Genomic DNA, 26,196 nt, shown 5'->3' with positions numbered 1-26,196 from the left:
ATAGGTTCGAGTGCGGTGGAGCTCTCTTACTTGGTCACCCTTGGACTGCTAATCTTTACATCCTGCCGTAACCCCGCACTAAATGGGCTCTTGCTTATATAGCCAGCCGAACCTTGTTATCTTGTTCAAACTGTGAATCAACTCCACTTCAACGAGCATTCTAAGCGCTCCTCAACCTCTTTATCACAAGGGCACCCTAAGATTCCCAATGGACACTAGACTGGAATGTAATTCCTTGGACACCGGCGCAACCAGACAAAGCCCCCCAGCATCGAATCAGACTTCCTTCGCTTTTCCGGCTGGGAAACTTTCTCGGAATAAAAAGCCTTCTTGGTGTCTAATTCCAGTAAACAGCATGATTCAGCGCCTGATAGCCATTAGCGAGCCTCCAAAACGCAGAAATATCGTTATAAACCAATCAGGCAGGAGAAATCATTGACTGGGCACGTTTGTCGACCTGCTACCTTCACGTTGATCAGAGCCATGAAGTCTCGGCATAGAGATTTGAGAGTCTGGGACCGCCAAGTGAGCCGTAATGGTGTATTGTGTAGCTGCACTGAAACATCGCAGCCGACACTTGAGCGTCACTCAGCGCCAAGTAGCACCGAGAACACGCCGACTATAGTTAAGAACGTCGTCCGGCCGTGGTGAAGGGTTCTTGTTCCTGTGAGCCATGCATTACCAGGTAATCCGATTCTTTCCTAGTTTTGGATGCGAAAGATTGTCCAGGTAGCCCCGAGTCAGCTGCAAATGACTCAAGTGAGGTAACGGTGGTTGATTGGTGTTCAGGCATTGGTAAAGCGACTACTTAAAACTGTAGGCCGGAACAAATCCATTGGACAAGCCACTAACGTCGTTGTTGAATTGTTCTATGTTGCAGTCGTTGCCAGCATGCACCACAGTGACAGGTAAAGCGCGATAGGCATGCGAGATGCTTGACGCGGATGAAGGTAGGAAGAATGAGGTGTTGTAGCACGGAGTGAATCTATCCGATGCGGGCGGCAACAAAGGCCTCCAGCGCGGCTCCAGCCACAGGGTTTGCGGGAGGTGGCCGCGCTAACCGAAAACAGCCACCCTAGTGCCTCAACCTGAACCGTCCCGTCAAGTCACCGTCAATGACTGCAGCCATCACCCGATCATTCACGACAATCACCACCACCTCTATCGCAACCTCCCTCAAGGGACTGCCTGGGCAGCGGTTTTCACTTCTCACTTCACTCACTCTCATACGCCTGCCCTTTCCCCGTTCTCTATTTTTCCTTGGCTCCCAGCCTTCTCTCTGAACTGGTCCCCTCTCCGCCGTCCACCTGGTCGTTCGGAGCTTTTACGGCTCAAACAGTTGAGCTAGCAGTCCAACCGTGGCGATTCCTGATACCTGACAATAGGTATATCCTCAGACCATTCCTTCGCATGCATCCATGACTTTCGGATCACAGCCGCCTCTTGTTTCCATATTTACCTTTTCAGAACTCTTGTCTAACAGATGTCGCAACCTGTTGGTCTCACAGACTCGAGAATTGTTATGGCAGAGCAGAATTCCCACGATGTGGTAAACCAAACCCTGTCGGGCGGCGATTTTTCGCCTTCCGACGTTCCTGCGATCACCGCCGACAAGAAACCTGCTGGAGGGGACGTGGGGGAGACGAAAGATACCGCTACAACGATACAAGCCGAGACGGGGACGAGCACCCAGCAAGCTGAACCCAAGACGACTGCTACACAATCGCGAGATCACCAAGGGGAGGGAGAAGACGCTGAACAGATGCCGACTGTGAGTCCTCACCCGAGGCATGTATCGCGGCGTATAAAATACTGAATAAAACCCAGGACACTTCGAAGTACACTCCTGTGCCGGTCGCAGCACGAGCATTAGAAATGAACGGTGTAACATCTGGATCGGATATTGGAGAGGACACTGCCTCTCAGGGAGGGTCTGAGTCTGACGCAAGTCGTGCTGAAAGCAAACTTCTTGCGCGTACCGGTTCGAAGAAGCCAACCTCATTCAAGCCGGTCACATTTGCCAAATTTTCGGTTCCCAAGGCGCCCGGCACTCCACCTATCAGTAAACCCTCCGAAAAAGGTATTTGGGAATTGATTTATCTGTGGAATCCATATTCTAACGTCCTGTAGCTCCTTCCTCGACCCTCACGACCCCGCTAGGTACGCCGCAGCAGACCTCACGACCTCGATTGGTTGTAAAGTCCACTAGCAGCCTACGGGACTCGTTATCAAAGTCTGGCACGAGCGCATCCAAGCCAGGTGGCAGCGGACCGGATCCAAATCAAGTTTGGAACAAAAATCGACGTAAGGCCGACTATACACAATATGTTGTCATTTGTTTTCTGCTAACACTGTCTTACTTTCAGCCGTTCAACAGACACCGCCTAAACATTTGACTGATGAAGAGCTCAAACAGCAATATGGCATACATATGACTTCAAGAATCCAAGAAGACGGCGCAGGTACGGAATCGAAATGGGCCGACATTGACGACGACGAAGACGACTGGGCCCCTGAGACAATCGAATGGACTGACGGAACAAAAACGAATCTCACTCACCCGGAGCCTCCCACAACAGCCCCAATACCGAGTCAAGAAAAGGCCGCCGCAGACTTCAAAAGAGAATTCCCCTCAGTCGAGCAAGCGGCGCCTCCCAAAGAACCTCCGAAGTTCGTTCCAAGCGTTCTCAAAACCACAACCTCAGTTGGTCCAAACCCGACTGTTTTACGACTCGGAGCGAACGCCGAAAGACAAGCCAAGAGTGCTGGTATAATCGCAAAGGGACCAAATGATAAGTCACCCTTGCTATCAACCAGCCCGGCGCCGCCTCCGGCTAAGTCGCCCTGGGCAGCGCTTCCTCCGGTTGAGAAAGTGTCCCCTGTGATGCCCCCAATGCAAGTACAACCGCCTATGCGCGCTCCTGCTCGGGAACCCCATGCTGGTGATGGTCTTACTGGAGCGTTGCCTCCAAAGGAGATCGCAGCGGATGATTTCAATCGATCTTGGAGAGAGATGCAGTCTGGAACACGCGAGCTTTACAACTCTAGGTCAGGTCGTTATGAGCCTGCTCCTGAAACCAGGAAAGGGGCATGGCGTGCCGAGCAAACCTTCCGTACACCATCTGTGCTTCAAAGACCAGCACAAGGTGATCAGGCGGGGCCGGCGGAGCCTTCCGCAGCTTTCCAAACGCATCGGTCGAGTGGGCAAGACGGTATGCATTGGACGCGCCGTCGGACATCCTCCAATGTCAGCGGTGGTAGTGGCAGTTTTGGACGTCGGATGTCGATAGGTCGTCCCGACGTGGTTCACAAGCCATTCGAGTCCAGAAGGGATTCTCAAGTCAACGTAATGCCTGATCCCTCCATGCTGAATAGGGAGCCACCTAAAGACATTCACCTACGTGAAGTCTCTCCTGATCGACGTGGCACTGGTCCTTGGGCTGCACGGGGCCCTACTCATGCTCAGGACAGAAATACTACCGCATCCACCGATGTGAGTCATGCAACTGATGAGCAAACGGCAATGCCGCCAGCGCCTCAGGAAGATCCTGTAGCTATGCAAGAACGCATCATGAAGGAGAAAAGGATGGAAGCTCGTCAGCGGAGATTAGACCAGGAGAAAGAGGAAGAGGCTGCGAAGCGGGAAAGAATTCGGCAGAAGCTCGAGGCGCTTGGTCCTCCGCCAGAGAAACCGAAATCACTGCGCAGAGAGTCAGTTGATACTGGAAGGCCTGAAGCCAATACTCAACAAGTCACCGCACAAGTGTTGCATTCCCCTCCAAAGCCTCCCGTTCCTGAGCCAAGTGGGGAGCCCAAGCAGTATGGAATGATGAAAGTCCACCATCCCGACACTGTGAAGAAACTCGTGGAGAGGGAAAGAGTAGTGGAGAAACCTATCGCCACGGCTGGTGTGCGGCGCCCATCTTCAGCGGCCCCAGAACCTAAACAAGAGGTGCCTCTACCAAATGGAATTCAGCAGAGCAGTGAAGCTCAAGCTCCGACATCCGACAAACTACCCGAAGCCAAGGTTGACGAGCAGAACCCGCAATGGAGGAGCAATATCAACCCTCCTAGTGCGTATCTGCCGTGGTCCCCTAATCCCAAGTTCGTGAATACTGCTCCCCCTCCAATCGCGAACCCTTGGAAGCCCCTTGGCAGCAGTGATAAGACCCTAGGAAACGGGATTTTCGAACAAAGCCTTGGAGGATTCCCAGGGAGGGACATATCACTACGCAGTCACCTTGGTCTGGATCAACCACCCATTGCACCCGCTCAGCCATTCTCCGCACCCGCGCGATCTCCGCAGGAAACCGCATCGATATCACCATTACCATCGCCCGAGGTCCGCCACGTTCCTTACGAGGTTATCAACCTAATTGGGCGACCTGGTCCCATTGGGCCTCCTAGTTCGCAACATACTCAACATCGTCAGCATGAAAATCGTGCTGCTGGGACTGCAGCCTGGAACAATTTCCATGCAGTTGCTTCCAAGCGTGAGGCAGAAGAGAACGAAAAGCTGCGCAGCGAAATGAGTGCTATACCGCAAGGGCCTGCGTCGCTTCAGGTCACTTTCAATGAAACCTGGCGCCAAGTCCGAACAGGAGATCAGGCCGGACAGCGGCAGGTTGTTGGAGTTGCAAGGTCGAACGAGAGTAACGTCCCACTTGCAAACCCTCTTCCAGGTCTTGAACACCCCGTCGGTAACCTTCCTTTTGCGGATACGCACGCGCGCCCTCTTGGTAGTGTCCCAGTGCGTAGTTCACGCTTTTTCCCCCAGGCTACAGAGACTCCCCGAAAGCCAACGGCTGACGAAGGGGACTTCTATCGAAGCCCCTCGCCCCCTCCACCCGAGGAAATGTCAAGCCATCCGGTGTACACGGGTGATTGCAACAGACCCTTGGTTCATCTCCCAGCACCAAAGCCTATCGTCAAGTTTCCTCCGAGAGTTGTCGTACCTCCACCACCCCCACCAACTTTCGCCTCTATGGTTGCTGCACCCCCTCGCACCGGCCCGCAACATGCTACGACAGCGACCTCCTGGCAGGAGAAAATCAATACTCTTTTCGGAAAGAAGACAGTAACAGAGAAAAGGAATGCTTTAGCAGTCACATCAGCGACGAAAGAGCCGCTTGATGTTCAACTTCACATTGCTGGTGTTTCGGTTTCCCTACCTTTCAACGTTGAGCTCATGATCGGAGACGGTGAGGCAACTGCAAAGCAAGTAGAGGAGGCCGAGGAAATGTTTGAAGATCGTGAAGCAGGATCTCTGCCAGTTGTTCGTGTGCCAACTCATGCTCCCCCAGCAGCTTGGCAAGCTGCGCTACCACCTACGCAATCCAAACTGCGAGCTAAGAATCTGAAGTCGATGCAAATCCATAGCGTCGAGCCTTTTTCGGTCGGTATCTATGACAGAGATGCCTCCGGCCATATTCGTGTCACAATCCGATTCCCTGGCGCCATCGTTGCAAAGACTGTGCCTCTTCCTAGGAAGTCAATGGCGCCTCACCCTCGGCCACGCAATTCTACGGCTTACAAGCCTCGCAAGAACACAAAACCACGCGAGAGTTCCGGAGGTTCAGTCCCTAAGAAGCCCACCTCTTCACAGCAGACCAATGGAGGCAGTTCTCCACGACGTCAGTCTCGAAATGCATCCTGGGGCCCGCGTACATTCAGTGGCTCCCAGTAAACTGGTTCTTTTGGAAATTTCACTGGCTTTTGCTGGTTGCCAGATGTTCATTGAGCGTTCATTTCGGTATTGATGAGCTATGCCTGCGGGGATATATTCATCGGTCTGGGTTCGGTCTGAATTCTTAGTACTTCTTTAATTTTCCTTTTCTTTTACCGTACAGTATTCCCAGACGCCATGCCTTGTCGGTACTTATTTCAGAGTAACATACTGATCTTCGAGCGCGGAATAGGATGTCTGTTTCTTTCCGCGGCAAATGCGTTGGCTGCCACCACTCTCTTGCCTGTCCTTTGGCACGAACCATGAATATCTTTTTCCGGCCTTTCCCTCCCTTCATCTCCCTCTCGCTCTCATTTTCAACTCCTCCGCACCTCTTTGTCCTGTATCAACTCAAAATCTTGACCTCGTGGTTTTGGTTCGATTCCTAAACCAACTCACCATTATTCTCTCCATCCATAGGTTCCCAAACCCATATCTTGCACTCTTCTTCCGCTCTCATGCCCCCCTCCCAACCTGAACTCATCTGAACGTCTTGCATTCTAAAGGGTAATCGTTTGTCATTCAACGTGAACCCCATTGGCAATCAGTTTCAAATTGCAGGCAAAAAGGGACGGGAGTGAGAGGGCCTTCTCTGCTGTGCCTTTCTGAAGCGTGTAATTAGCTTTGTGCGCCGATAGTGTGCATTCAAATATTTACAGAATGTTCTACTGGTGTCCTTGGACGTAGGTTGATATGAATATCAGATTTGTAAAAGTATCTATTCCCAGGGTAGATCAGAAAAGGCAGATCGGTAAGTGAGGTTTTGTACCTATGTAAACATGCGTCTGGAGATGAATCGACTCTCCTAGAAATGCTGGGTCGGAGGAGATGCAGGTTAAGAGAGCTACTAAATGCTCACTTTGTTCACCATGTTCGGGTCCGTATTTCTAAGCACATTGCTGGTTGGGCTAATGTCTAGAAATCAAACAATCTAAGCCTGGATGCCATACACAAGAGTGACACGCAGACACCTCCATTTCTTTGCTCCAGAACTTATGAAGCAATATATTATGCCGTCCAAATTTGCCAAAAATAACGAAACCGACATCCTCCCAACACCACGATTATTTGAAAACATCCCGAGGAAAACCACCGACAAAATGAAGACACCGATTGAAGAGAAAAAGAGGGGGGGTATCAAGCCTCGCTCGCATGGCGATGTGAGAAAATCTTGCGTATATCATAGATCCATGCACAGCAGTGTGCTCCACGCACGCCGCGCTTTCATTTGCACCGCACCTTACCAATTCCACGTGCGTGATGACGCAGTGAAGACTGGAGGCTTCCATTGCAGGCGGGCAGGGTCAATTTTGCGAGCTCCCTTGAGTTTCTCTTTCTCGAGACGCTTTTTGTGCTCTTCCACGACTTGGTCGGTGAGGACTATGACCCAGTTTCCTTTCTGAGAATGTCCAATCTATTGTTAGTATGCGGCTGCTTTGGGGAAATGGATGGTAACATGAGGAAGGGAGGAGTTGAGGTTGGGGAAAGACGGGTATCAAGGGGGAAGTGGGGAAGGGAAACTGAAACGTACATGATATCTAAGCATGTTGAACACAACAAGCGTTTCATGGACATCTTTCTCCGTCATCGATGTCTGCAGAGAAAGGTCATGCTCGCTGATATTATCCCGTCCGGACTCCATGAGTATTTCCACAAGCGTTTCTCGCCAATATTGTCGATATCCCAGCAGACCGAGATCACTCAGCGGTTTCTCGGGGGATCCGAGTTTGCCCTCGCGCTTGCTCAGCTCGTAGCTGAAGGAGATCAAGAGACGACCGTAGCCACGGCGTTGGTACTGGGGTAACGTAAGAATGCAGGCAAGATTATAACCTTCTGCGGAATCCTTCTCCTTGGAAAAGTAACCGACCAAGTGACAACCGGTTTCATCCCGGCTGCACATGCAATAGAAAAGGAAAGGATCAACATCGTAGTAGAGCGTCTTGTGGTCAAGGAAGAGCTTGCTGAGTAAACAGAGGTTGCGGCACCAAGTCCGCTGACGACGCCCATCGACCTCGAAGAAAGAGATGTAGTCGTCACGGTATATCTCGTTTCCGGGTGGGTGTGCCAAGGTGCACTTGGAGCGGTGACGTTCAAACGACCTTTTGTTGTCGAAATACCCCAGGCAAAATTCATCGATGTAAACGATGTCAGCGTCGGAAAATGAGGCCGGGTAGGGCGAGAAATACCACGGTTCAACATCGTACTTGCCCATTTGCAGTCGCGTCAAGTTACGCACACGGTGAATCTCCGTCGGGTTCTGTGTCATACTGCCGCTGGTACGCAGCCTTTCGATCTCTTCCTCGCGGGACATAAGACCCAGGGCTTTCTCTTCTTCCTTGACGTCTTTGGAGAAGCTGACGTCAATCATGTCAACATCGTCAGACTCAGGCTTCGGTGTCCCATCCGCAGAGACAGCTTCTGAGCCACCGCCGATGGAAAGATTCACAGGTGTCTCGTCGCCGCGATTCTCTTTTCCACCAGCCTTAGACGGACGCTGGGCTTTGCCGACATTGGCGTTCTTCCCCGTAAGGAGATCTGGAGTGGCTGATACATCACGACTTTCCGCTCTGGCGCGTTTCTGTGTGTTCTTGCTTGGAGCTTTGTTGCCAGGACCGGCCTTCTTCTTCTCTGGCTTTTCGGGCTGAGGCCATTCAACCTCATGCGACAAGTCAATACGTGAGGAGGCAACCCATTCTGGTTGATGTGTCAGCTAAAAAGGTGCATTTGCGGACTCGATGAACTCACCATCAAGGCGCTTGTTAAAATCCACATAATGCACGCTATGCGGCTACCATCAGCACAAGTTGCAAAGTGCAAGTGCTAGGGGATTAGGTTGAGCATACTAGAAAGAAGGACCATCTTTTCGCTGCTTTATAGACAGAATCTCCGCTTTTCGTAGCTCTCCATCCTAGATGACGACTAAGTCAGTTTATATTGCTGATCAGAGCTGTTGTATAAAACCATCCATGTATCACGTGATGATATGTCCCGGAAGAAAAGTGAAGCGCTGGGGACCTGCGACAGACTGACTTTTTGCACCATGGCCTTCACACCGATCCTGGCGCCTTTATCAGCATTTCCGACCGGTAAAATCAGGGTTGAGGACGTTGAAAAGCTAATGCAAATAAATTTCTTATCGCTTACCTGATGGTATTAAGGGTGGCGAACCCCTTCTCCACGGGGTCCGGAGTACCCGTGGCCTCGTCCCTGCCGCCCATATCGGTTTAGGGGCAATTATCGGTCGATAGAAATCAAAATTCTTGATGAAGTGTTCCAGGGGTGGGTAGCTCGCGATGGATATGCGAAGGGATTTGGCAGGAGAGGATGGAGGAATCTCCGTTGCAATGCGACGGAAGAGACCGCCTTTGAACTTTTGCCATCCGCTTTTGGCTCATCACCCAACCTGCCTGCTTTGGTACGTTGAATTGGTTCGCCGCAATTGTCCGAGATACTTCGATACTACAACTTCAACATGGTCAAGCATACGATATATGTATAATATCAAGTACCGCTCGTAAGTAGGCAGGTTCGTTACACATGTCGTGCTGTTCAATGACTTCTGTAACTGCTTCCATTATGTGCCAGCCACATCACTTCGCCCACTTCAGCGGAACCGCAGAAATACTACACAAATTGTACATGTGGGACATGATTGAATTCGAAAACCCCAAGTCGAAGGTCAAACTAGGTATCTTTGTTAAGGCCTCAATGCCAACCATTCACCGTTCCTCCCGTGCCTGTCACAAGCTCATCCAGCTCGTCCTTCCTGCTCTTGTAGAGATCCTGCGCTTCACGCTCTCTCCGCATAACGAAGGCAACATCATCTCGAAGCCTCTCCAACCTTCGCGATAGTGCCGACTCCTCCGAAATCTGTAGGGTCCGGAAAGCGTCCAGTTCGTCTTTCGATATTTGGAGCGCATCGCTGGCTTCGACAATCTTCGTGCGTAGCATCTTGGCCCGGTTTTGATAACCTCCGTAGTGTAACGCAAGCTTCTTTTCCAGCTTGTTTCCGCGCTCCGCTGTGGCAAGTAACGAGGCTTGTTCGTTGTCGAAAGCGCTAATCATCCGCTGCTCCTGTCGAAACACGTCTTCTTCCTCATCGGTATAGTTAGAAAGCCCGGGCAGGACATCGGAATGCTTGGATGACCATTGCTCGTCAAACGTCTTCTGCCATTCCTCTAGTTTTCCGGATGCCGAAACTTCCGTCGCGACAGCTGCACGGGCTTGTTCAATCAGACTGTCGTCAAGCCGGTCCAATTTCCGTGCCTTGCCCTCGACTTTAGCACCAGGGACGGGGAACTTGCGGGCATCGTGCGCAATCAGGAGGGCAGCTTCCTTGGCAATCAGCCCGGAAATGGGATCAGTGATATGCGATACCCGATCCAGCATCGCATCGATGTCGAGCACGTTTGGCCGAGGTAGGGCGCGTTGATAAACTTGTGTCTGGCGCTTGAGTTCGGCCTGTGCGGCTCTTTCTCGTGCTTCTCTCTCTCTCCTGTCGCGTTCAGCCGCATCTTCTTCCGTATACTCTGCGACTTCCGTAGGCTCGGTAGACTCGGTCGGAAGCTCTTCGAGCTCCCACTCGGTCTCTTTGGGCTTCGGAAGTGAGGCTAATTTATTGCGAATACTCTGGCGCGCATTCTTCTCGTACATCTTGATGTCACGCGGGGTACTCCCGATGAGCTGCCCAGCCTCTGCCTGATTCAGGGCAAAATGATCTCGAGGTGTCCGCAGTGGAGTAGCGCCAGGCCCGATACCGCCGCGCATAGGAGTAGCATCAACGCCGTTAGCTTGTCGGAAAGGTGTGGCCATAGGATTGGGAGTAACGATCTCCTGGCGGCGAGGTGCGATTCCATCGAACCCAGTAGAGGCTACCCCTTCATGAAGAGGGGTGTTTTCACCACCCAACAGCGAGGATTGAGTTTCGGTGAGAGCTTTGATATTTCGAATTTCGTTCGCGATGTGATCCTCCTGCGGAGGAGCTCTAGGAGTCCGAATTGGGGTTCCACCAACGATAGAAGTATAGTTGCCAAGTAAGCCTCGAGACCCTTCCTCGTCACCTGCCAGTTTGCTGGCCCTATCACCCGCCATGCCCATCTTGATAATGTCTTCCATCTCACCTTCGCTGACCTGAGGGCTCGGAAGCACGAGAGCCCTCCGCTTGCTGCTCTGCTCAGCTTCCCTGATCTTCTGCATTTGACCCGCGCGCGCTGCAGCTGCAAACGCAGCGGAGTTGCTATTCTTGTCATTCTTTCGTTTCTTCCTCTCCGCGTCTTCGTCCTGATCACCCTTTCGTTTATTGGCAAGCTGTTGTTTACGAGGATCGAACATCTCCCGTTGCCTCTCGTTTCGATTCTGCTCCTCGACGGTATCGTAGAAACCCGGCGCTGCAGGCTTCTCGAACGGAATGTCCGCGTTGTAGTCCATTTCGCCCTTCTTGCGAGTAACGACCTTGATATTAATGCCAGCATTTTTGAGTTCACGTCGTTTTTGAAGGACGGCCAATCGTCGGGACTCTTCCAACTGTCGTTCTCTGGCTTTTCGCTTGGCCTTCTTTCCCTGTGTATTTGCCAGACGAGCACGCGCCTCGCTCAACATCTCCTTCTCGTCTTCGTCAAGGTCGATCGTGTCAGGACGAGCGGGCTTCGATTCCGGGTCGGGGTCAAGTTCGCCAGGTCTGTACAAATTAGTGATACACAGTAGAATGGTAGGAAAAATCACAATCATACCGTAGGCGGCGCACGTCATCCGCACTAGGAGCGGCCGCCTCTGCACCAGAAGGGCCTCCCAAACCCAGCTCATCATTTTCTCGAGCTTCAGCCTCATCTAAAAGCTTTTGATACCGTTCCAAGCATTGCGTTGCCGTCCGTCCGACAATGGGCGCAATTGTACGCCATTGTGTCGGCATCAACTTTGCCAGATGCAATAGCTTCTCGTCCTCCTCTCTAGACCACTCCACTTTGCGAATGCCGGGGTCCAGCCATTCAACCCATCGCGCCTTGCATTGTTTGGGAGTTTTTCTTGCTAACAGAGAGGACACGCGCGCCCATTGGTTCATACCATACTTGGACACCTAAAGGATAAGCTAATCAGTATCGCCTAGAGCTCCCCAGAATCACATAGCTACCCGAAAAGCATGAAACGTACCGCCGCCCGGAGCACTTCATCTTCAATGTTCGTCCTGTGTGATATGTTAGCTAAAAAAAAAGCGATATGTAGTGGAGTTGCGATGGCTCACCAAACACCTCCTTTGACGACAGGCATGGCTGATAAAGTCTGCGGTGGCTCACAGAACCGAGCCGACCAGAAAGATAGACAGGAATACTTGAAGCGGTCTCAGAGGTATTGCGCGAGATGAATGAAAGGTGGAACACCGATGTCCACGTTGAGTAGTGTCGATTGGGAACCGACGCGGAAGGCAGAGCGAGATCAAGTCCTGAAGCGGCGTTCGTCACTTGCCCGCGATAGCCGCGCAGAGCCTTAGCGCGCGACAAATACATTAGTGTTTCCTCCCCGCGCTATCTTATGTAAGCGGGTCCAGATTTTTGGACGGAAAATCAAAATTTAGAATGCCGCCGCAAAAAAAGATAAGATTTCACAATCATATCACTATAGCAGAATTTCCAAAATGTCTGCTTCCACTGAGGCCCCGAGGCAGTTTAGCCAGCCATCTCGCAAGGGCAAGAAAGCCTGGCGCAAAAATGTCGATATTACGGAGGTTCAGGAGGGACTCCGCATCTTGAAAGATGAAGAGATTAAAGGGTATGGAACTATTATGACGCTTCATCTGTTTGTATACCATGTGTTTCTGACTTAGCATTTACACACAGTGGTGTTATCGCGGAGAAACCCTCGGACGAGCTGTTCGTTATCGATACCACTGGATCGGCAGAAGTACGCAAGGCCATTCAAAAGAAGCGCAAACTTCTGAAATCGGAGGAAATTATCGCACAGCGCTCTGCAATTCCTGGTGTGGACACACGCACGCGATCGAATTCGAAAGTAACAGACGGGGTCATCGAACCGAAGCACAAGAAGCAAAAGGGTGATTGGGTCACGCGGAAGGATTGGTTGCGCTTGAAGCAGGTGGCCAAGGAAGGCAAGCCCGTCAACAAGACCGAAAGCGACTTGTACGATCCTTGGGCTGATGCAGAGGACTCGACTCGCTATGACGATCCGAAGTTTGATTTCCTGGAAAAGCCGAAACAGAAAGTCGAACCTGTTACCCTGAAGCACGCTCCTATCTCCCTCGCCGCAAATGGCAAGCCGATCCCCGCTGTTCGTCCCCCAACTGCCGGCACGAGTTATAATCCGACATTTGAAGACTGGGACAAACTCCTTCAAGAACAAGGCGAGAAAGCAGTCGAAGCTGAGAAGGCGCGCTTGGAGGAAGAACGCAAGGAACAAGAAAGACAGCGGATGATCGCAGAGGCTAAGGATGACGATGGCGAAGTGAAGTCGGATGATGAGAGTGCCTGGGAAGGGTTTGAGAGCGAATATGAAAAGCCAGATTGGCTAAACAAGAAGCGTCCGGAGCGGAAGACCAAGACCCAAAGGAACAAGGTCAAGAGACGTAAGGAGGCCGAGCGGCAAGCGAAGTGGGAGGCCCAGATGAAGAAGAGACAAGAGCAGTATGCGCGGGCCAACGTCGCCCCTGAAGATGCCGAAGGACAGGAACTCGAGCTTGCCGAGCAGTCGGAGGACAGTTCTTCGGACGAAGGTGATGATACTCTTCTGCGCCGCAGACCCCTCGGAAAGCTACAGTATGTTGGCCCTCTCTCAGTTCCCATCTTTTCTGTTTACTAACTGTAATAGTGCTCCTGAAAAACCTTTGGAAGTTGTGCTACCGGATGAGCTTCAAGACTCGTTGCGTTTACTCAAACCCGAGGGCAACCTGCTTGATGACCGATTCCGGACTTTGGTCGTTCAGGGAAAGCTGGAGGCTCGCAAACCTGTGACGCAGGTCAAGAAGCCCAAGAGGAAGATTACAGAGAAATGGTCTCACAAGGATTTCAAGGTTCCAGGCTTGTAAATGGATTCCCTTTTGGCGTTTTCATGCGGTGGATTTTCAAAAGCAAATTTCATATAATACGGGCCAATTTTTAAGACAAATTCTGTATATGCCAAGTACAAAGTAAGTCTATAGAGAGCGCAAGCTTTCAAGGTAAACACCTATCCTTGGTGTTGTGATATGGTCGAAATCGATAAGCCACCGCTGCGGCGATCGAGACTTGACATGTGGATCCTGTCCAAAAATTTAGCGCGGAAGGGAAGGCCGATTCAGGAAAGTTGCCGGGCCAGCCTCCGCATCAACTGAATCTTTTTTTCAATCACCCTCTACTTTCCTGGTCAGCCACGATGCAATAGCGACTGGGTTCGATTTTGGAATGGACTTGAAAAACCTCTCCAGTAATTGGAAGAAACTCCAGGGGACGTTAAAGCAGAATAACGTCTCCATCACCAAGCGCAAACTCTCCGACCGCGAGACGCAAAATGCTACAGTGAAGAAGCGCCGAACAGACGCAGCCGACGGAAAACCGAACGTCGAACAGAAGAAAGCCACAATTAAGAAGAAAAGAATGTCTCAAAGCGCTCTGGAAGGAGGCGGGGCTGTTGCAGAAGAGGTCTTAAAATCGACGTCGCAGAGGAATCCCACTACAGCGGTTGCGGAATCGAAAACCTCTAAGATCAACGAGGGCCGCTCACCAACGTGAGTACCACTTTTGGCTTTCCTTCATCTCTCAGGCAAACTCTACAAATACTGACTGTCTCTCAGTGCGGAGCTAGGAAAATATGTCGCCATGGATTGCGAAATGGTGGGTGTCGGTCCCGATCCCGAGAACGACTCTGCACTCGCGCGTGTCTCTATCGTCAACTTCAACGGCGAGCAGATTTACGACTCGTATGTCAGACCCAAGGAGATGGTCACGGACTGGCGAACGCATGTTAGCGGTATTCTCCCGAAGCATATGGTCAACGCGCGATCACTCGAGCAGGTCCAAAAAGAGGTTACAGAAATCCTCAATGGACGCATACTTGTGGGCCACGCATTGAGTAACGACTTGGATGCTCTTCTTCTGAGCCATCCTAAGCGCGACATCAGAGACACCAGCAAACATCAGCCCTACAGAAAGATAGCAGGCGGGGGTTCTCCTCGTCTTAAGATGCTAGCTTCAGAGTTCTTGGGCTTGAATATTCAAGATGGGGCACATTCCAGTGTTGAGGATGCGAAGGCTACGATGCTTCTGTACCGACGGGACAAGGACACTTTCGAAAGAGAACACCTGAAGAAATGGCCGGTGCGGCTGGTAGTCGAGAAGGAGCAGGGTGATGATCAAAAGAAGAAGAAGAAAAAGAAGAAGAAGACCCGTAAGAGGTGATAAAAAACATCTGCATGAGTCGGTAAACCTGTCTATAATATACCCCAGCTTTATTTAGTTACAAGGCCATCCAGCATCTGAGGATTTTCCGAGTATATAGAGCTTGAATAAAGTGTATGATTTACATTTTCCTAGCATGGATGGGTAAAATTATTCCGATTGGCCCTAGTGAAGTAGACTTCCATGATTGTTAGGATTTGAATGCACAGCGGAATTTCAGTCCACTTCCGTTCCGTCACCCACTTTACGCGGCGAACGCGTCGCGTTCTCCGCATTCAAGCACACTCGTACATCCATTATCAAATTAAGATAGCAGGCACTACCGGACATCGCTTTCCCAATCATTTTCTTACTTGTCCAAATCAATAATTAAGCGCTTCTTATACTCTTTTCAGATCAGTGATCGAGCCCTCGGAGCGCAACTCTATAATCTTTTCATAAATTCAAGCATGTTCGCGATTCAGACAACGCCGACGTCTTCTGCGACTGAGAACCAGTCATCAATGGACTGTTTCACACCCAATATATTACCCTGCAAAGTTCACTACGATGGACCTTTCAAGAAATTAGATCGCTTCTGGACCCCGAGACCCGACGAGCAAGGTAAAACAGCACGCTCTCGATGTTTTGACGCCTTGCTCATTGACCAATTCACAATAGACAAAGACGTACAGATTGCATATTTCCGCGGCCGTAGACTCAAAGGCCGACGAGTTGCTGTTCCGGAAGGCTATGAAGGTAGCAAACTTTTCTGAACTACCCATCCCTGACACCCTGCTAATAAGATATATCAGGAGTTATTGCAAAGAGCACAGACCGCACGTTGCCCCGTTCCCGAAGGAAGATTGAAGCTGAGGTCGAAGAAGTCGAGCCAGAGGAGCCAGTCAGGATTCTGGAGAAACAGGGAACCTTTAAGGAATATACGGTTTGGGGGCATGAGTTGGTACCTGCGGCAGACGACGCCTTCGTAAGGGGAGTGGAAGAGTGGATCAGACTGGCTGAAGCGGTATGCTAATAACTATCTTGACTGCTTTATTTATTCTGATAATCTTGCTAGATGCACTGCCAACCCAGCAGTGAAGCGAAGCCGTCATCTTGAGCAGCACCTTGACACAGTTTTTCACCGTTCCAGGAAGACAGAGAGAATTTTGTCTTCTCACAGCGGCGCCGATCTCCCCAGTCGCATCCTTCATCCTCAAAGATAGCTGTGCACACAAGGACCAGATATGTGCATGGCGTGGTTTAATTACTCCCTTGCGGACGAGTACTTAAAGGGCATTGGCGGATCATTGGCGCCATAGTCGGCTGGCTTCGATATGGTCAATAACAGTCCGTGATATGATATCAAAATCATGATCTAACATATTGCATACCTGGGCCTGATTTTTCATAGAATGTCATGGAACAGGTGACATGTTTGGGACATTGAAAATCCATTACATTATATGTTTTAAACTATTACTTGCGTCTGGGATGCGTACAGCAAGGACAATTCTCCTCATCCACAGTCGAGTATCCGCATTGACAGAACAAGGAATAGAATATTATGCATTTTTCTTAATCTTCATCATCCAACCCTCGCCTTCGGGACCCAGTCTCCTTGTATCCATGGTAATGGCCAGTGTACCTGATCCCATAGTATGCAAACGGAGAAGCTTCACCGCCCATGCGATTTTGCCCAAGCGAAGAATATCCGGGGTAAACCCATCAACCTTCAGCTTCCTGATAGCTGGACCTTCACCTCGTCACAGCAACAAGCACACCTCGCAATGACGACCCGTGCTGGGCGTCCTTCCCCTGAGGCTGTTATCTCAAAATTTGAGGTCGACAGATTGCTTAAGCAAGGTACAACCCCTGCTTCCTAGCGCATCCCCCACCCCTCGACTGAATACTTGTTACCCAAGCATTGACTGATATGATATTCCTACAGACCAAAGCGGTCGCCGCATAGCTATTCTCGGAACCATCGACGAAAAGCAGGGCATACTCATCGCCGAACGCGCGGCTTTCGCAACCGAAACCCCCGAAGTCCTCAAAGCCTTCCATGCCGCGATCACGCAAGTCACCAACCTAGGCGACAATGACATCTATCGGTGGTATCTAGCATCATCCGGCGCTGAGGCAGGAGGCCAACAGCCCCCGGATCTTAAGCTGAATCTCATCTGGCCCTGCACGGAATCACACATCAAGAAGTACTCAGAGCAAGTGGTTCGCATGGTCACCGAGACGCCGGAGATCTATCGCGAACACATTCGACCGTATATGAGCGCGAAGCGCGAGGAAGGTCGGTTGAATTGGGTGTTTAATATCCTCGAGGGTCGAACGGAACAGGAAGATGTGATCCTGCGCGACGAGGGACACGGTGCGGATGATGGGTTCTTGATGCTGCCCGATCTCAACTGGGACCGGAAGACCATGGGATCGCTACACTTGCTGGCCTTGGTACAGCGGCGGGATATATGGAGCTTGCGCGATCTTAAGAAGAAACACATTCCGTGGTTGAAGTACCTGCGGCAGCGGCTGCTCGAAGGAACTGTGAAAATGTATCCGGAACTGGATCAGGACCAGTTAAAGCTATATGTGCACTGTGAGACTCTATTCTTCAAATCTTTGTCAAATGGTCTTGCTAACACTTTTGTTTTCACTTTTCAGATCAGCCAACATACTATCATTTTCATATTCACGTCGTCAACGTCATGCTAGAAGCCGGTGCTACACAGGCTACCGGGAAAGCATTCGGATTGGAGAATATTATTTCGCAGCTAGAGACTCTGTCGGGCGATGAGGACGCGAGCATGGCGGACGTTAGTCTGACCTACTTCTTGGGTGAAGCCAGTGAGCTGTGGACGAACGTCTACGGACCATTGAAGAAGGGGATAAACCTCGAGCCGAATAAAATGAGATAAAATAGAGTAAATAGATGCGTTATGAGCTACAAATGACATGATGACAGTCTCATGATTCGATACCTTTTTCTAGACTCGTTCCTGTACCAAATAGAATTGTTGTTGTCGATGATGACGTTTTCCCCCGGTCCCCCAAGAACTTTTCCGACCCCGCAACACCGGAAGTCAAACCCCTCACTGTATCTTCTTTATACATTCTCACGCGGCTCTCTTTTTCTCATACAGAACACACACATCTATCACTATCCAGACAAAACAACCTTACAAACCACAAAATGCCCGAAGACACGACGGACCCGGAATCCAACAACAAGGCCTTCGTGCCCCTTGGTACGCCCATTCAACATCACATTTAGTCGCCTCTCCTCGAGCATAAACTAACCACCCTCCGATCGTACCAGAAAACAACCCAGAGGTGATGTCGCAGCTGATCCACCAGCTCGGCCTCCCGCCCACCCTAGCCTTCACAGACGTCTACTCGATCGACGAACCCGACCTGCTCGCCTTCGTGCCGCGGCCCTCGCACGCCCTCCTTCTCGTCTTTCCCGTCTCCCGCACCTACGAAACCGCCCGCGTCACCGAAGACGAGCCCCTACCCGCGTACACGGGCTCCGGCGCCACGGAACCCGTGATGTGGTTCAGGCAGACCATCCGCAACGCATGCGGCCTCATCGGCCTGCTCCACGCCGTCGCGAACGGCGAGCCCCGCCGCCAGATCCTGCCGGGCTCGGACCTGGACCACCTGCTGCGTGAGGCCGAGGCGCTAGACCCCCTGGCGCGCGCGGACCTGCTGTACGAGAGCAAGGCGCTGGAGAGTGCGCACGCGGACGCGGCCAAGCTGGGCGACACGCAGGCGCCGCAGGCGGAGGATAATGTGGACTTGCACTTTGTGGCGTTCGTCAAGGGTGGGGATGGCCGGTTGTGGGAGCTGGACGGGCGGCGGAAGGGTCCGCTGGAAAGAGGAGTGCTGAATGAGGATGAGGATGCTCTGAGTGAGAAGGCGTTGCAGTTGGGGGTGAGGCGGTTCTTGGATGTCGAGGCGCAGGGCGGGAATCCGGATTTGAGGTTTAGTTTGGTGAGCTTGGGCCCGAGTTTTGAATAGTTGGTCCGGACTTGGTCATGGCCGTCTTTTCCCTCCCTTTCCCTGTTATCTTTTAAAGTAGACCGGTGAGTGATGCTTGCTAGGGATGTAAGGTAGTGATGCTGATACCCTGCTATCCACTTATTGGGCATTGGCTACTGGGAAGTGAGAACTGTAAATAGATACTCTCCGAAGCCAGGAATAGAGATACAAAAATCAACCATAGTCATTGGGAAACCCACCCCGTCCTGCTCGTTCAGCTTTCGACCCACCATTCCTCCGAGTTGAACTTCAGAGCTTCGTCACCAACCGCCCACCATCCCGCAGTCAGATTGCGCGCAAAAACCTCCAGAGCACGGTACCGCATACCAGCCTCGTCCACCGGCCCATCGGAGAAGAACACCTGCTCAAAAACCTCCCGTAGATTCGGCTTCCGTGAATGGATATCTGGGACCGCCGCAATGACTCTCCTAACGACGCCATCCTCGGCCTTCCTGGCGCGCGACTGGGAATGAGTTTCTCGGGGTCCACAGCCTGCCCTTTTCCCAATTACCAGGATCTCATACGGTTTTCGCCAGAGAGCCCCAACTGGTGTGATGGGCTCCCCCTCTGTCGTCGTCTTAACCCATACCCACTCCTCGCAAACTGCCAGCCCGGCAACCTGCATCGCTTCATAGGCTGTCTTACGGGCTTTCCCTGAATTGGTGATCCAGATGGCTGCTATGGCGTCCGCAGCTCTGCCGTTTTCTTTCCGGTCAGTTCCCTCGGCTGATACCCCAGAACAGTCCTTGACGAGATGTACGGATAAGATCTGGCATATGCGCTGAGTGAGCAAGTCCCAGTCGCGGTAAGTCTGGGTTTGGTAATGGCCACTGCGACGGACGGAGCGGTTCGCCCAGGGTGGGTCGAGAAGGATGAGGTTGAATGTTTCATGACGTGGGAGACCTGGGATGGGATCCGAGTGTGCCCCTGGGTGTGACATAGGAATTTTGCACTGCAGGAAGCTTGATAGTGGTGGGATGTAAAAAGAGTGGAGAGGATTTGCTCGATGGTGCTGGCTATGGCGGCACCTTGCACTGTCTGTCATCATAATCGGACAGAAGACCTGTATCGTAGCCGATTGTAATGACGTATTTCGGACCACGAGGTCGCAAAATTCTGACATGGAGCTGAAGCTGTTTACGCCTGGGGATAAGATCAATGGTGGATCATGCGAAACGCGTCTGTCAATGGGCGTAGCAGGAGCAGCAGTATCAGAGTTGGCTAGCTCGAAAGTAGCGTCTACAGTCTCGCGTCTCTCGCCGCCGGTCTGCTCAGTTCTCTTTCTCTTTCTTGCGATAAAGGCCTCATCGTCAAGTTTCACCCCGCAAGTTGCTTCCTGTGCGTTAGGATCAGCCTCAGTCCGCGGTAAACACCACCGAAACTCGGACTCGAGCACATCGCGAATCCGGGTCAACCCCTTTGTTACAAGGGGTTCAAGGATCTCGGAGTGAAAAAGCCTTTCAGAAAGGGGCGTTCTTTCGAGTACGTTTGCCCGTGCAGCATCGGTTTTTGGCTCTGTACGAGCAGGATATGGTTCTCGGAGAGGCGGTGCTGAAAGTAGTATTCGGTTCCTGCCATGTTCAGGGACGGAAGGTGACGTTGTCGAGAACGAAGGTGGTGATGAACGATGTTGGACAAGCGATTGTGCGCGAGCGATTGATACAGGGATATCAATTAAAAAAGTGGTGGCTTCTGGATCCTGATAAAGTATGGATGAAGGAGCTATCATACTCGCGCATTTGCTTGACTAGTCATGTCCAGGAGAAGTCGGGCCAACCTTCGAAGCAGCGGGAAGTTTGCTTCCCGGGGGTATCAATACTACCTGTCAGCGGGGCAGCATCCGTCCAAAATCTGGCGTTGGCTGCTTGACCCCATTTAGGAAATACTGATGGAAGTACGGTACCAAGTTGGATCCCTTTCGTAAGTGGCTACCTAGGCCCGCTTGTCCGACTACTATCATTCCTGTGAGAGCCAAGCGTTTGACGTATGCCCAAGCCAATAGAGAGGATAGGCGGTGGATGGGGTCAAATCCCTCAATCTTATTATATCCGAAGGAGTAGTCATTCTCGCCTATCCGTATACATAATACATAATACAATTCATGTGAGAATAATGGGCCCCGGCTGGAAGATCAGAAGACGCCCTTTGCTTTGATAGCCAACTGACTATAGAGGATAAAATGGAACCAAACCCCCAAAGCGGTTGGGAAATCACTTAGATGCTTATGAACATAGGCGACACCACGATGCTTTGAATAAACAAAAATAAAAACAATAACACTTTTTTTCTCGTATCAATCCTTCCTCCATTTCCAAGACGATCCAGCGTCGGTCTAGGTGTGACAAAGGTCATCTCATGCATATAGCCATACTACTCTGTATCCCGGAAACTGAAAAAAAGATCAAAAAGAAACTTTATACATAAGGTGGAAGTTAATGGCGGATTAAAGCATTATAGGTAATCCTCAATGCGGGAGGCAACCCACATCAGCTTCGATCACGCAGGCGAGTCCCAATCTTTCACATGTGCTGGGGATGGCTTGGACGTCCTCGCCGGCCTCCAGCAGACTGCGCCTGGGCTGGCTGTGCTTGGGGATAGAACTGTGAAGGATACTGATACATCTGAGCAGTGCTCATGACAGGGCTAAACTGCTGAGGAGCAAAGGCCGCCTGATTCAACATGGAGCCTGGGTTGATCTGCTGGGTCGGCGGGCCAGCCAAGGAGGCAGCCTGACTCTGCATGGATCGGAGGTTGTCTGCTGAAGGATTGCCAGCCGCAAAACCAAAGTTGGGGTTTCCTAGGCTTGGATACAGGCCGGACGGCGAAAGGCCACGGCTTTGTGCCGCCATATAGGCCTGATATTGTAGCTGCTGCGGAGTCAAAGGCATCATAGAGTCTTGAGCGAATCCAGGTCCGTTAACTCCACTAATTCCGCCGAGAGGGTTGATGCCGCCTGCAGAGCCGAGATTGCTCATTCCATTGATACTGTAAGGATCATATGCTCCAGCGCCTGATTGCTGTTCTGAAGGCATGGGCCTAGCGGCGTCCATGCTCTGATTAAGCATGGTAGGAAATGGCGCGCTATATTGCCTTTCCATGGGCGGTTGTGGGACGTAGTTCGATGCTGCCTGACGAGAAGTTGGACGATGCTGCTGCTTGTCTGCATTGGGTCCATGATCACGGCCATGATGATTGTCTCGGGCACCTCCACGCGAAGAAAGACCAACTTCATCCATAAGGCGTTTGTATCCTTGACTCGGGGTCGCCTTTAGTTTTGTGAGAACCTTGGAAACATTCTTGACAACTTCAGCGCGCATTGACTCATCAAAGAAAGGCGTAGTGAGAACTTTGAAAATTAGAGTCGCTCCCGAAGTTTGATCACTCAAAATTTTCTCCAATACCTCGTCGCCCGCGCTGAAGAACAAAGCCTTCAACACAATCTCACGGGCGTCAGGCTCATTACGTTGGTTGATAACCTTCAAGACAGTAAGATAGGCGACCTTATGAGTGCAAAGATGAACGAGATGAGGGACCAGCCTCGGTGCAAGCACGGTACGGCGATGAGGGAAAGTGCAAGTATCGAGAAACCAAGTTAGCAAAAGTGCGCCGTTAGCATTCGTTGCAAGCTGCACACTGTGGAGAGCGATGGCCGCCGCGAGCATACGCTGCTGGTCTTTTGTGGCATGGTGGCTCTCGAGACAAGCCCGCATGGCCCGAGCACCGAACCGGCCCTGGGCAATCTCCCACATCCGACTTAACATAGTCTCAAAAATGAAATCGTTGAATGGGGCACCGAAGCGGAGACAGCACTGAAGTACGTAGTTTCCATATTGATCGAGAAATAGAGGTACAGTGTACGGCCGAAGAGCATCAACAATCAGCCTCATCTGGTTCGGAGTTTTGGCGACATCAATGATCTTTTGAGCGGCCCAGGTTCCGTTTTTGTGGATACCGATCTCAGCGAGATGAGGGGCGATCGGCACCAACATCTGTTCCTTGGTTGGCTCAGAACAGAACTCGAAGAGTTTCTGAACAACGGTATTGCCCAGATAGTCCGATGCTAATTCGGCGATTTCTGGAAGCATCGCAACTGCAGTCTCTTCAATTTCCTGTACAGAACAGGCACCATTATCGATCCTCTTGCGAATATCGCGGAGGCGAGGGGCATCGAACATTCTTGTCTGGCTGGGCTCTGCGATAGAGGGAATCTCATCTTCAAATGCATCAAACGCAATGGCGCGCTGAACGCTTGCAGAGATGTTCAGAGTATCATCTTCGGTAGCACCAAAATTTTGAACAATTTGAGCCATTTCCGGTTGGAGTTCAGAAAGAGCAGGGATTTGGGGGACAATTATGCCGCAGTCGGACTTTGCCAGACCATCGGCTCCATTCAAGCTAGCATTTGGATCAGGGGTGGGCGAAGATTGAGATCCATTGACTCCTGGCGTGCCAGCTGCAGAGCTTCCGGGGACTTTTGCATACCCGATACGTACTGGGCCAGCACCAGGAAAAATTTCCTTGCCATTGAGCAGCGACTTGGCCTGAATAGCGCTCTCAATGCGCTCAAAGTTCACGAAACCGCAATTCTTGTGAGTCAGCACACGGGTAGACTCAATCTTGCCGTAGATGCTAAAGATCGCCTCAAGAGACGTGACTGTGGTTGAGACAGGAATGCTTCCGATCCACAGAGCGCGTGTTGGTCCGTCTTGGTTGTTCTCATCGGTCAATTCCGCTGCAGGCCGCATGCCGAGATTCGACATATTCGCGCCACCCAAATGCATCAGCTGGACAGCCTCGGACAGTTCATCGTATTCTCCGCTTTCTGCGATATTGAGATCGGCCGCGCTAAAGCTGTTTTCCAGACGCGACGGCGTAGCCAGGTAATTTCGAATAGACGAGCGCTGAGGCGGCGCTTCCAAAATGCCAGCTGTCCGGGCACGAGGGCGGCTGGCAGATGCGTGATTGGCGAAAGCTTGCACAGCCAAGTTGTGTTGATGTATCTGAGCCTGAGTCGCAGCCAATTGAGCAGCTGTCGCGGCAGCTGACGGCGTAACAGTACCAGATGGGATCTGTGCGTATCGGCTCTCATATTCCAGGTCCTCGTCATCCGCATATTTTTCCTTGGCGTTCACGGAGTAGGATCGGATTCTGCTGTTGTTTTTCATCATGGCCAGTTCCGCAAGCAGTGGAGGAAGCGAAGACTGCTGTTGCTGTTGTTGCTGCTGTTGAAGAAGCATGTCAACCGAGGGGCGCACAAGCGTGGCTCTTGGCTGTTGTGGTGTTTCGGCAAGGCCTAGATAATCGAGCGTTTTGACATCGGTATCGGCGAGACCGTCTCGAGAAAAGGACGAATGGCTCGGGGAAGCCGGGCCCTCGGAGGAGCGGATGCTTGTTAATGTCGTGGCCCGGTCACGGCCCGTTGCCCAGCTAGTAGAGAAAAGGGAAGGCCCAAATGGACCAGAAGATCCAAGGAAATTTGCTCGCTGGGGCATAGAGCCAGCTCGGAGACGCGAGAGGGAGCCTGCGCCAGCTACGCCTGCGGTAGTTGCAGTCTTTGCGCCTGTGTCAATGCCAGAAACCCCGGTCGGGCGGAAAGGGCTGGTTGAAGGTGTAGGCCTAGAAGTCTGGGGAATGTACGGTTGCTGAAGATTTGCTTCGTTCAGAGCACCAACAGGTGAGAATCTAGAGGGAACTGTCCCAGCTCTAGCTCTTCGAGCAGTGCTGTTGATTGAGCCGCTGGAAGTGGGTACCAAGTCAGGAAACCCCTCTTGGCTTGGGGACTCGGGGATGTTCTCGCGGAGGGGAGTCGAATGGCCACTGGTGGGGGGTCCCCAGATACTGGGAGAAACACCTTCCTCTGCTTGAATTTCGCGCGCTCTAAAATATAGATCGAGCAATGTCAGTTATCAGACAGTCGAATACAAACTTCATCAGGGTAGTGAGACTGGGCTTACCGTTTCGAATATAAACGAGCCCCAAGTTCATGGGAAGGGGATCCAGCCCCTAGCCTCGCGTTTCCGATGGAGCCGGCACCGCCATTCAAACCAGTTGAAGATCCGAACGGCGGTTTCATACCAGCAGACCCCGATAGATCGCTTGGAGAGCTGCGCCCCGTACTGGTTCCAGACATCGGTTGGGTAGTTGGAATATAATTGAGGTTCATGTGGCCCTCGGGTCGTGAAACGGGTAACATTATGTATTATATCCCTCCACCTCAAGGCGAACACCTTATGCGTAGCAGGGCTCTGAGCGGAAACGAAGGAAGAGGATGCTCGTGGATTCGGCAAATCGGTTGCTCAGTCAGAGAACTGATCTGCGCCGATCATGTGTCGGTCCAATTAGGAGGGTGACGGAGAAAAGCAAGCGATAATCCACCAGAGACCTGCGGAGAGAGGCAGGCAACAATTCTGCGTCTAGGTGTGGGAATGCTCAAGAACCGGATTGGTGACGGCGCGGTGCTCGTAGCGGGGTCGGCGAGGACTGGGTCCGAAAGAATACGTATGCTCTAGCGATCACAAAAGGCCAGGAAGTAGGCAAAAGAGATGCGAAATCGTAAAGGTTTGGGCGTTATCCGTTAGAATGAAGCAGTCGACGGGAATCGCCCTTGGGCAAGAGTTGTCTTGGACTGGTGTCGTGTCCAGAATCGATGGCCACGATCTTCCGCCGTGATCAGATCTCGATGATCGATTTTCCACTAAATCACTCGGACCCGCTCGAAAAGACCGTATAGACACGCGATATTGTCAGGACAAGCCAATCGAGCGATGGAGAGGGGAGTTGCAGAAATCAGGAGTAGGGACGCGGCGGCCGTTGGGGAACGGGAGATCCGAAAAGGGTCGACTAGAGGTGGCTGGAAATAAACTGCGCGGCTTTCGGGCAGAAGCCTAAAAAAGATACAAGAATTGAAAAGACCGGAGATTGGGGAACAGGAAAGATGAGCACGATGGTGGAATGATTAAAGTGAAAGCAAGGGAAAGGGAACAATGGATAGAAGTTGAAGAGAGAAGGGTGTGGAGGGGGGAGGGAAGGGAAGAGGTAAAAAAGATTAGCGGGTGATGGTGA

The 26,196-nt window shown here is 51.6% G+C and overlaps 9 protein-coding genes across 9 annotated transcripts; 6 read left to right on the top strand and 3 right to left on the bottom strand.

Moving 5' to 3' along the window:
• Positions 1-1,483: 1,483 nt before the first annotated feature.
• Positions 1,484-5,686, top strand: BO97DRAFT_424683 (uncharacterized protein; the record flags this gene model as incomplete). Its single annotated transcript, XM_025696998.1, has 4 exons — positions 1,484-1,771; positions 1,828-2,080; positions 2,131-2,304; positions 2,367-5,686. 4 exons carry the CDS (start codon positions 1,484-1,486, stop codon positions 5,684-5,686), a joined length of 4,035 nt encoding a protein of 1,344 aa, XP_025551312.1.
• A 91-nt stretch (positions 5,687-5,777) lies between these two features.
• On the top strand, positions 5,778-6,239 carry BO97DRAFT_60979 (uncharacterized protein). Its single transcript, XM_025700942.1, has 2 exons — positions 5,778-5,843; positions 5,919-6,239. The coding sequence occupies exon 2, from the start codon at positions 5,943-5,945 to the stop codon at positions 6,201-6,203; it is 261 nt and encodes an 86-aa protein (XP_025551311.1). The 5' UTR covers positions 5,778-5,843; positions 5,919-5,942; the 3' UTR covers positions 6,204-6,239.
• Positions 6,240-6,494: 255 nt separating this feature from the next.
• On the bottom strand, positions 6,495-12,108 carry cef1 (putative cell division control protein (Cdc5)). Its single transcript, XM_025699938.1, has 9 exons — positions 11,964-12,108; positions 11,873-11,906; positions 11,455-11,798; positions 9,442-11,402; positions 9,129-9,190; positions 8,569-8,633; positions 8,471-8,505; positions 7,257-8,419; positions 6,495-7,124 (listed from the first exon to the last, which is right to left on the bottom strand). Exons 1-9 carry the CDS (start codon positions 11,987-11,989, stop codon positions 6,966-6,968), a joined length of 3,849 nt encoding a protein of 1,282 aa, XP_025551310.1. The 5' UTR covers positions 11,990-12,108; the 3' UTR covers positions 6,495-6,965.
• Positions 12,109-12,320: 212 nt separating this feature from the next.
• BO97DRAFT_477924 (Nop53-domain-containing protein) lies at positions 12,321-15,180 on the top strand. Its single transcript, XM_025700591.1, has 6 exons — positions 12,321-12,487; positions 12,556-13,488; positions 13,541-13,753; positions 13,854-13,859; positions 14,079-14,435; positions 14,502-15,180. Exons 1-6 carry the CDS (start codon positions 12,354-12,356, stop codon positions 15,103-15,105), a joined length of 2,247 nt encoding a protein of 748 aa, XP_025551309.1. The 5' UTR covers positions 12,321-12,353; the 3' UTR covers positions 15,106-15,180.
• A 204-nt stretch (positions 15,181-15,384) lies between these two features.
• Positions 15,385-16,465, top strand: BO97DRAFT_368760 (ribonuclease H2 subunit C). Its single transcript, XM_025692711.1, has 4 exons — positions 15,385-15,708; positions 15,766-15,843; positions 15,900-16,111; positions 16,163-16,465. Exons 1-4 carry the CDS (start codon positions 15,555-15,557, stop codon positions 16,202-16,204), a joined length of 486 nt encoding a protein of 161 aa, XP_025551308.1. The 5' UTR covers positions 15,385-15,554; the 3' UTR covers positions 16,205-16,465.
• A 367-nt stretch (positions 16,466-16,832) lies between these two features.
• On the top strand, positions 16,833-18,011 carry BO97DRAFT_390349 (putative mRNA decapping hydrolase; the record flags this gene model as incomplete). The annotated part of the gene is made up of 3 exons (XM_025693763.1): positions 16,833-16,950; positions 17,036-17,692; positions 17,758-18,011. Exons 1-3 carry the CDS (start codon positions 16,875-16,877, stop codon positions 18,009-18,011), a joined length of 987 nt encoding a protein of 328 aa, XP_025551307.1. The 5' UTR covers positions 16,833-16,874.
• A 177-nt stretch (positions 18,012-18,188) lies between these two features.
• BO97DRAFT_477922 (ubiquitin carboxyl-terminal hydrolase) lies at positions 18,189-19,299 on the top strand. Its single transcript, XM_025700590.1, has 2 exons — positions 18,189-18,341; positions 18,413-19,299. The coding sequence occupies exons 1-2, from the start codon at positions 18,287-18,289 to the stop codon at positions 19,111-19,113; spliced, it is 756 nt and encodes a 251-aa protein (XP_025551306.1). The 5' UTR covers positions 18,189-18,286; the 3' UTR covers positions 19,114-19,299.
• On the bottom strand, positions 19,166-21,139 carry BO97DRAFT_60875 (MT-A70 family). Its single transcript, XM_025700941.1, has one exon. It carries the CDS (start codon positions 20,861-20,863, stop codon positions 19,349-19,351), a length of 1,515 nt encoding a protein of 504 aa, XP_025551305.1. The 5' UTR covers positions 20,864-21,139; the 3' UTR covers positions 19,166-19,348.
• Positions 21,140-21,470: 331 nt separating this feature from the next.
• BO97DRAFT_60872 (putative RNA binding protein Jsn1) lies at positions 21,471-25,650 on the bottom strand. Its single transcript, XM_025700940.1, has 2 exons — positions 25,089-25,650; positions 21,471-25,011 (listed from the first exon to the last, which is right to left on the bottom strand). Exons 1-2 carry the CDS (start codon positions 25,325-25,327, stop codon positions 21,654-21,656), a joined length of 3,597 nt encoding a protein of 1,198 aa, XP_025551304.1. The 5' UTR covers positions 25,328-25,650; the 3' UTR covers positions 21,471-21,653.
• Between the last annotated feature and the right edge of the window lie 546 nt (positions 25,651-26,196).

The sequence above is a fragment of the Aspergillus homomorphus genome (assembly GCF_003184865.1).
Source record: "Aspergillus homomorphus CBS 101889 unplaced genomic scaffold BO97scaffold_18, whole genome shotgun sequence".
Classification (NCBI taxonomy): Eukaryota; Fungi; Ascomycota; class Eurotiomycetes; order Eurotiales; family Aspergillaceae; genus Aspergillus; species Aspergillus homomorphus.
The sequence above is the reverse complement of the archived record's forward strand: the minus strand, read 5'-3'. Positions and strand labels throughout refer to the sequence as shown.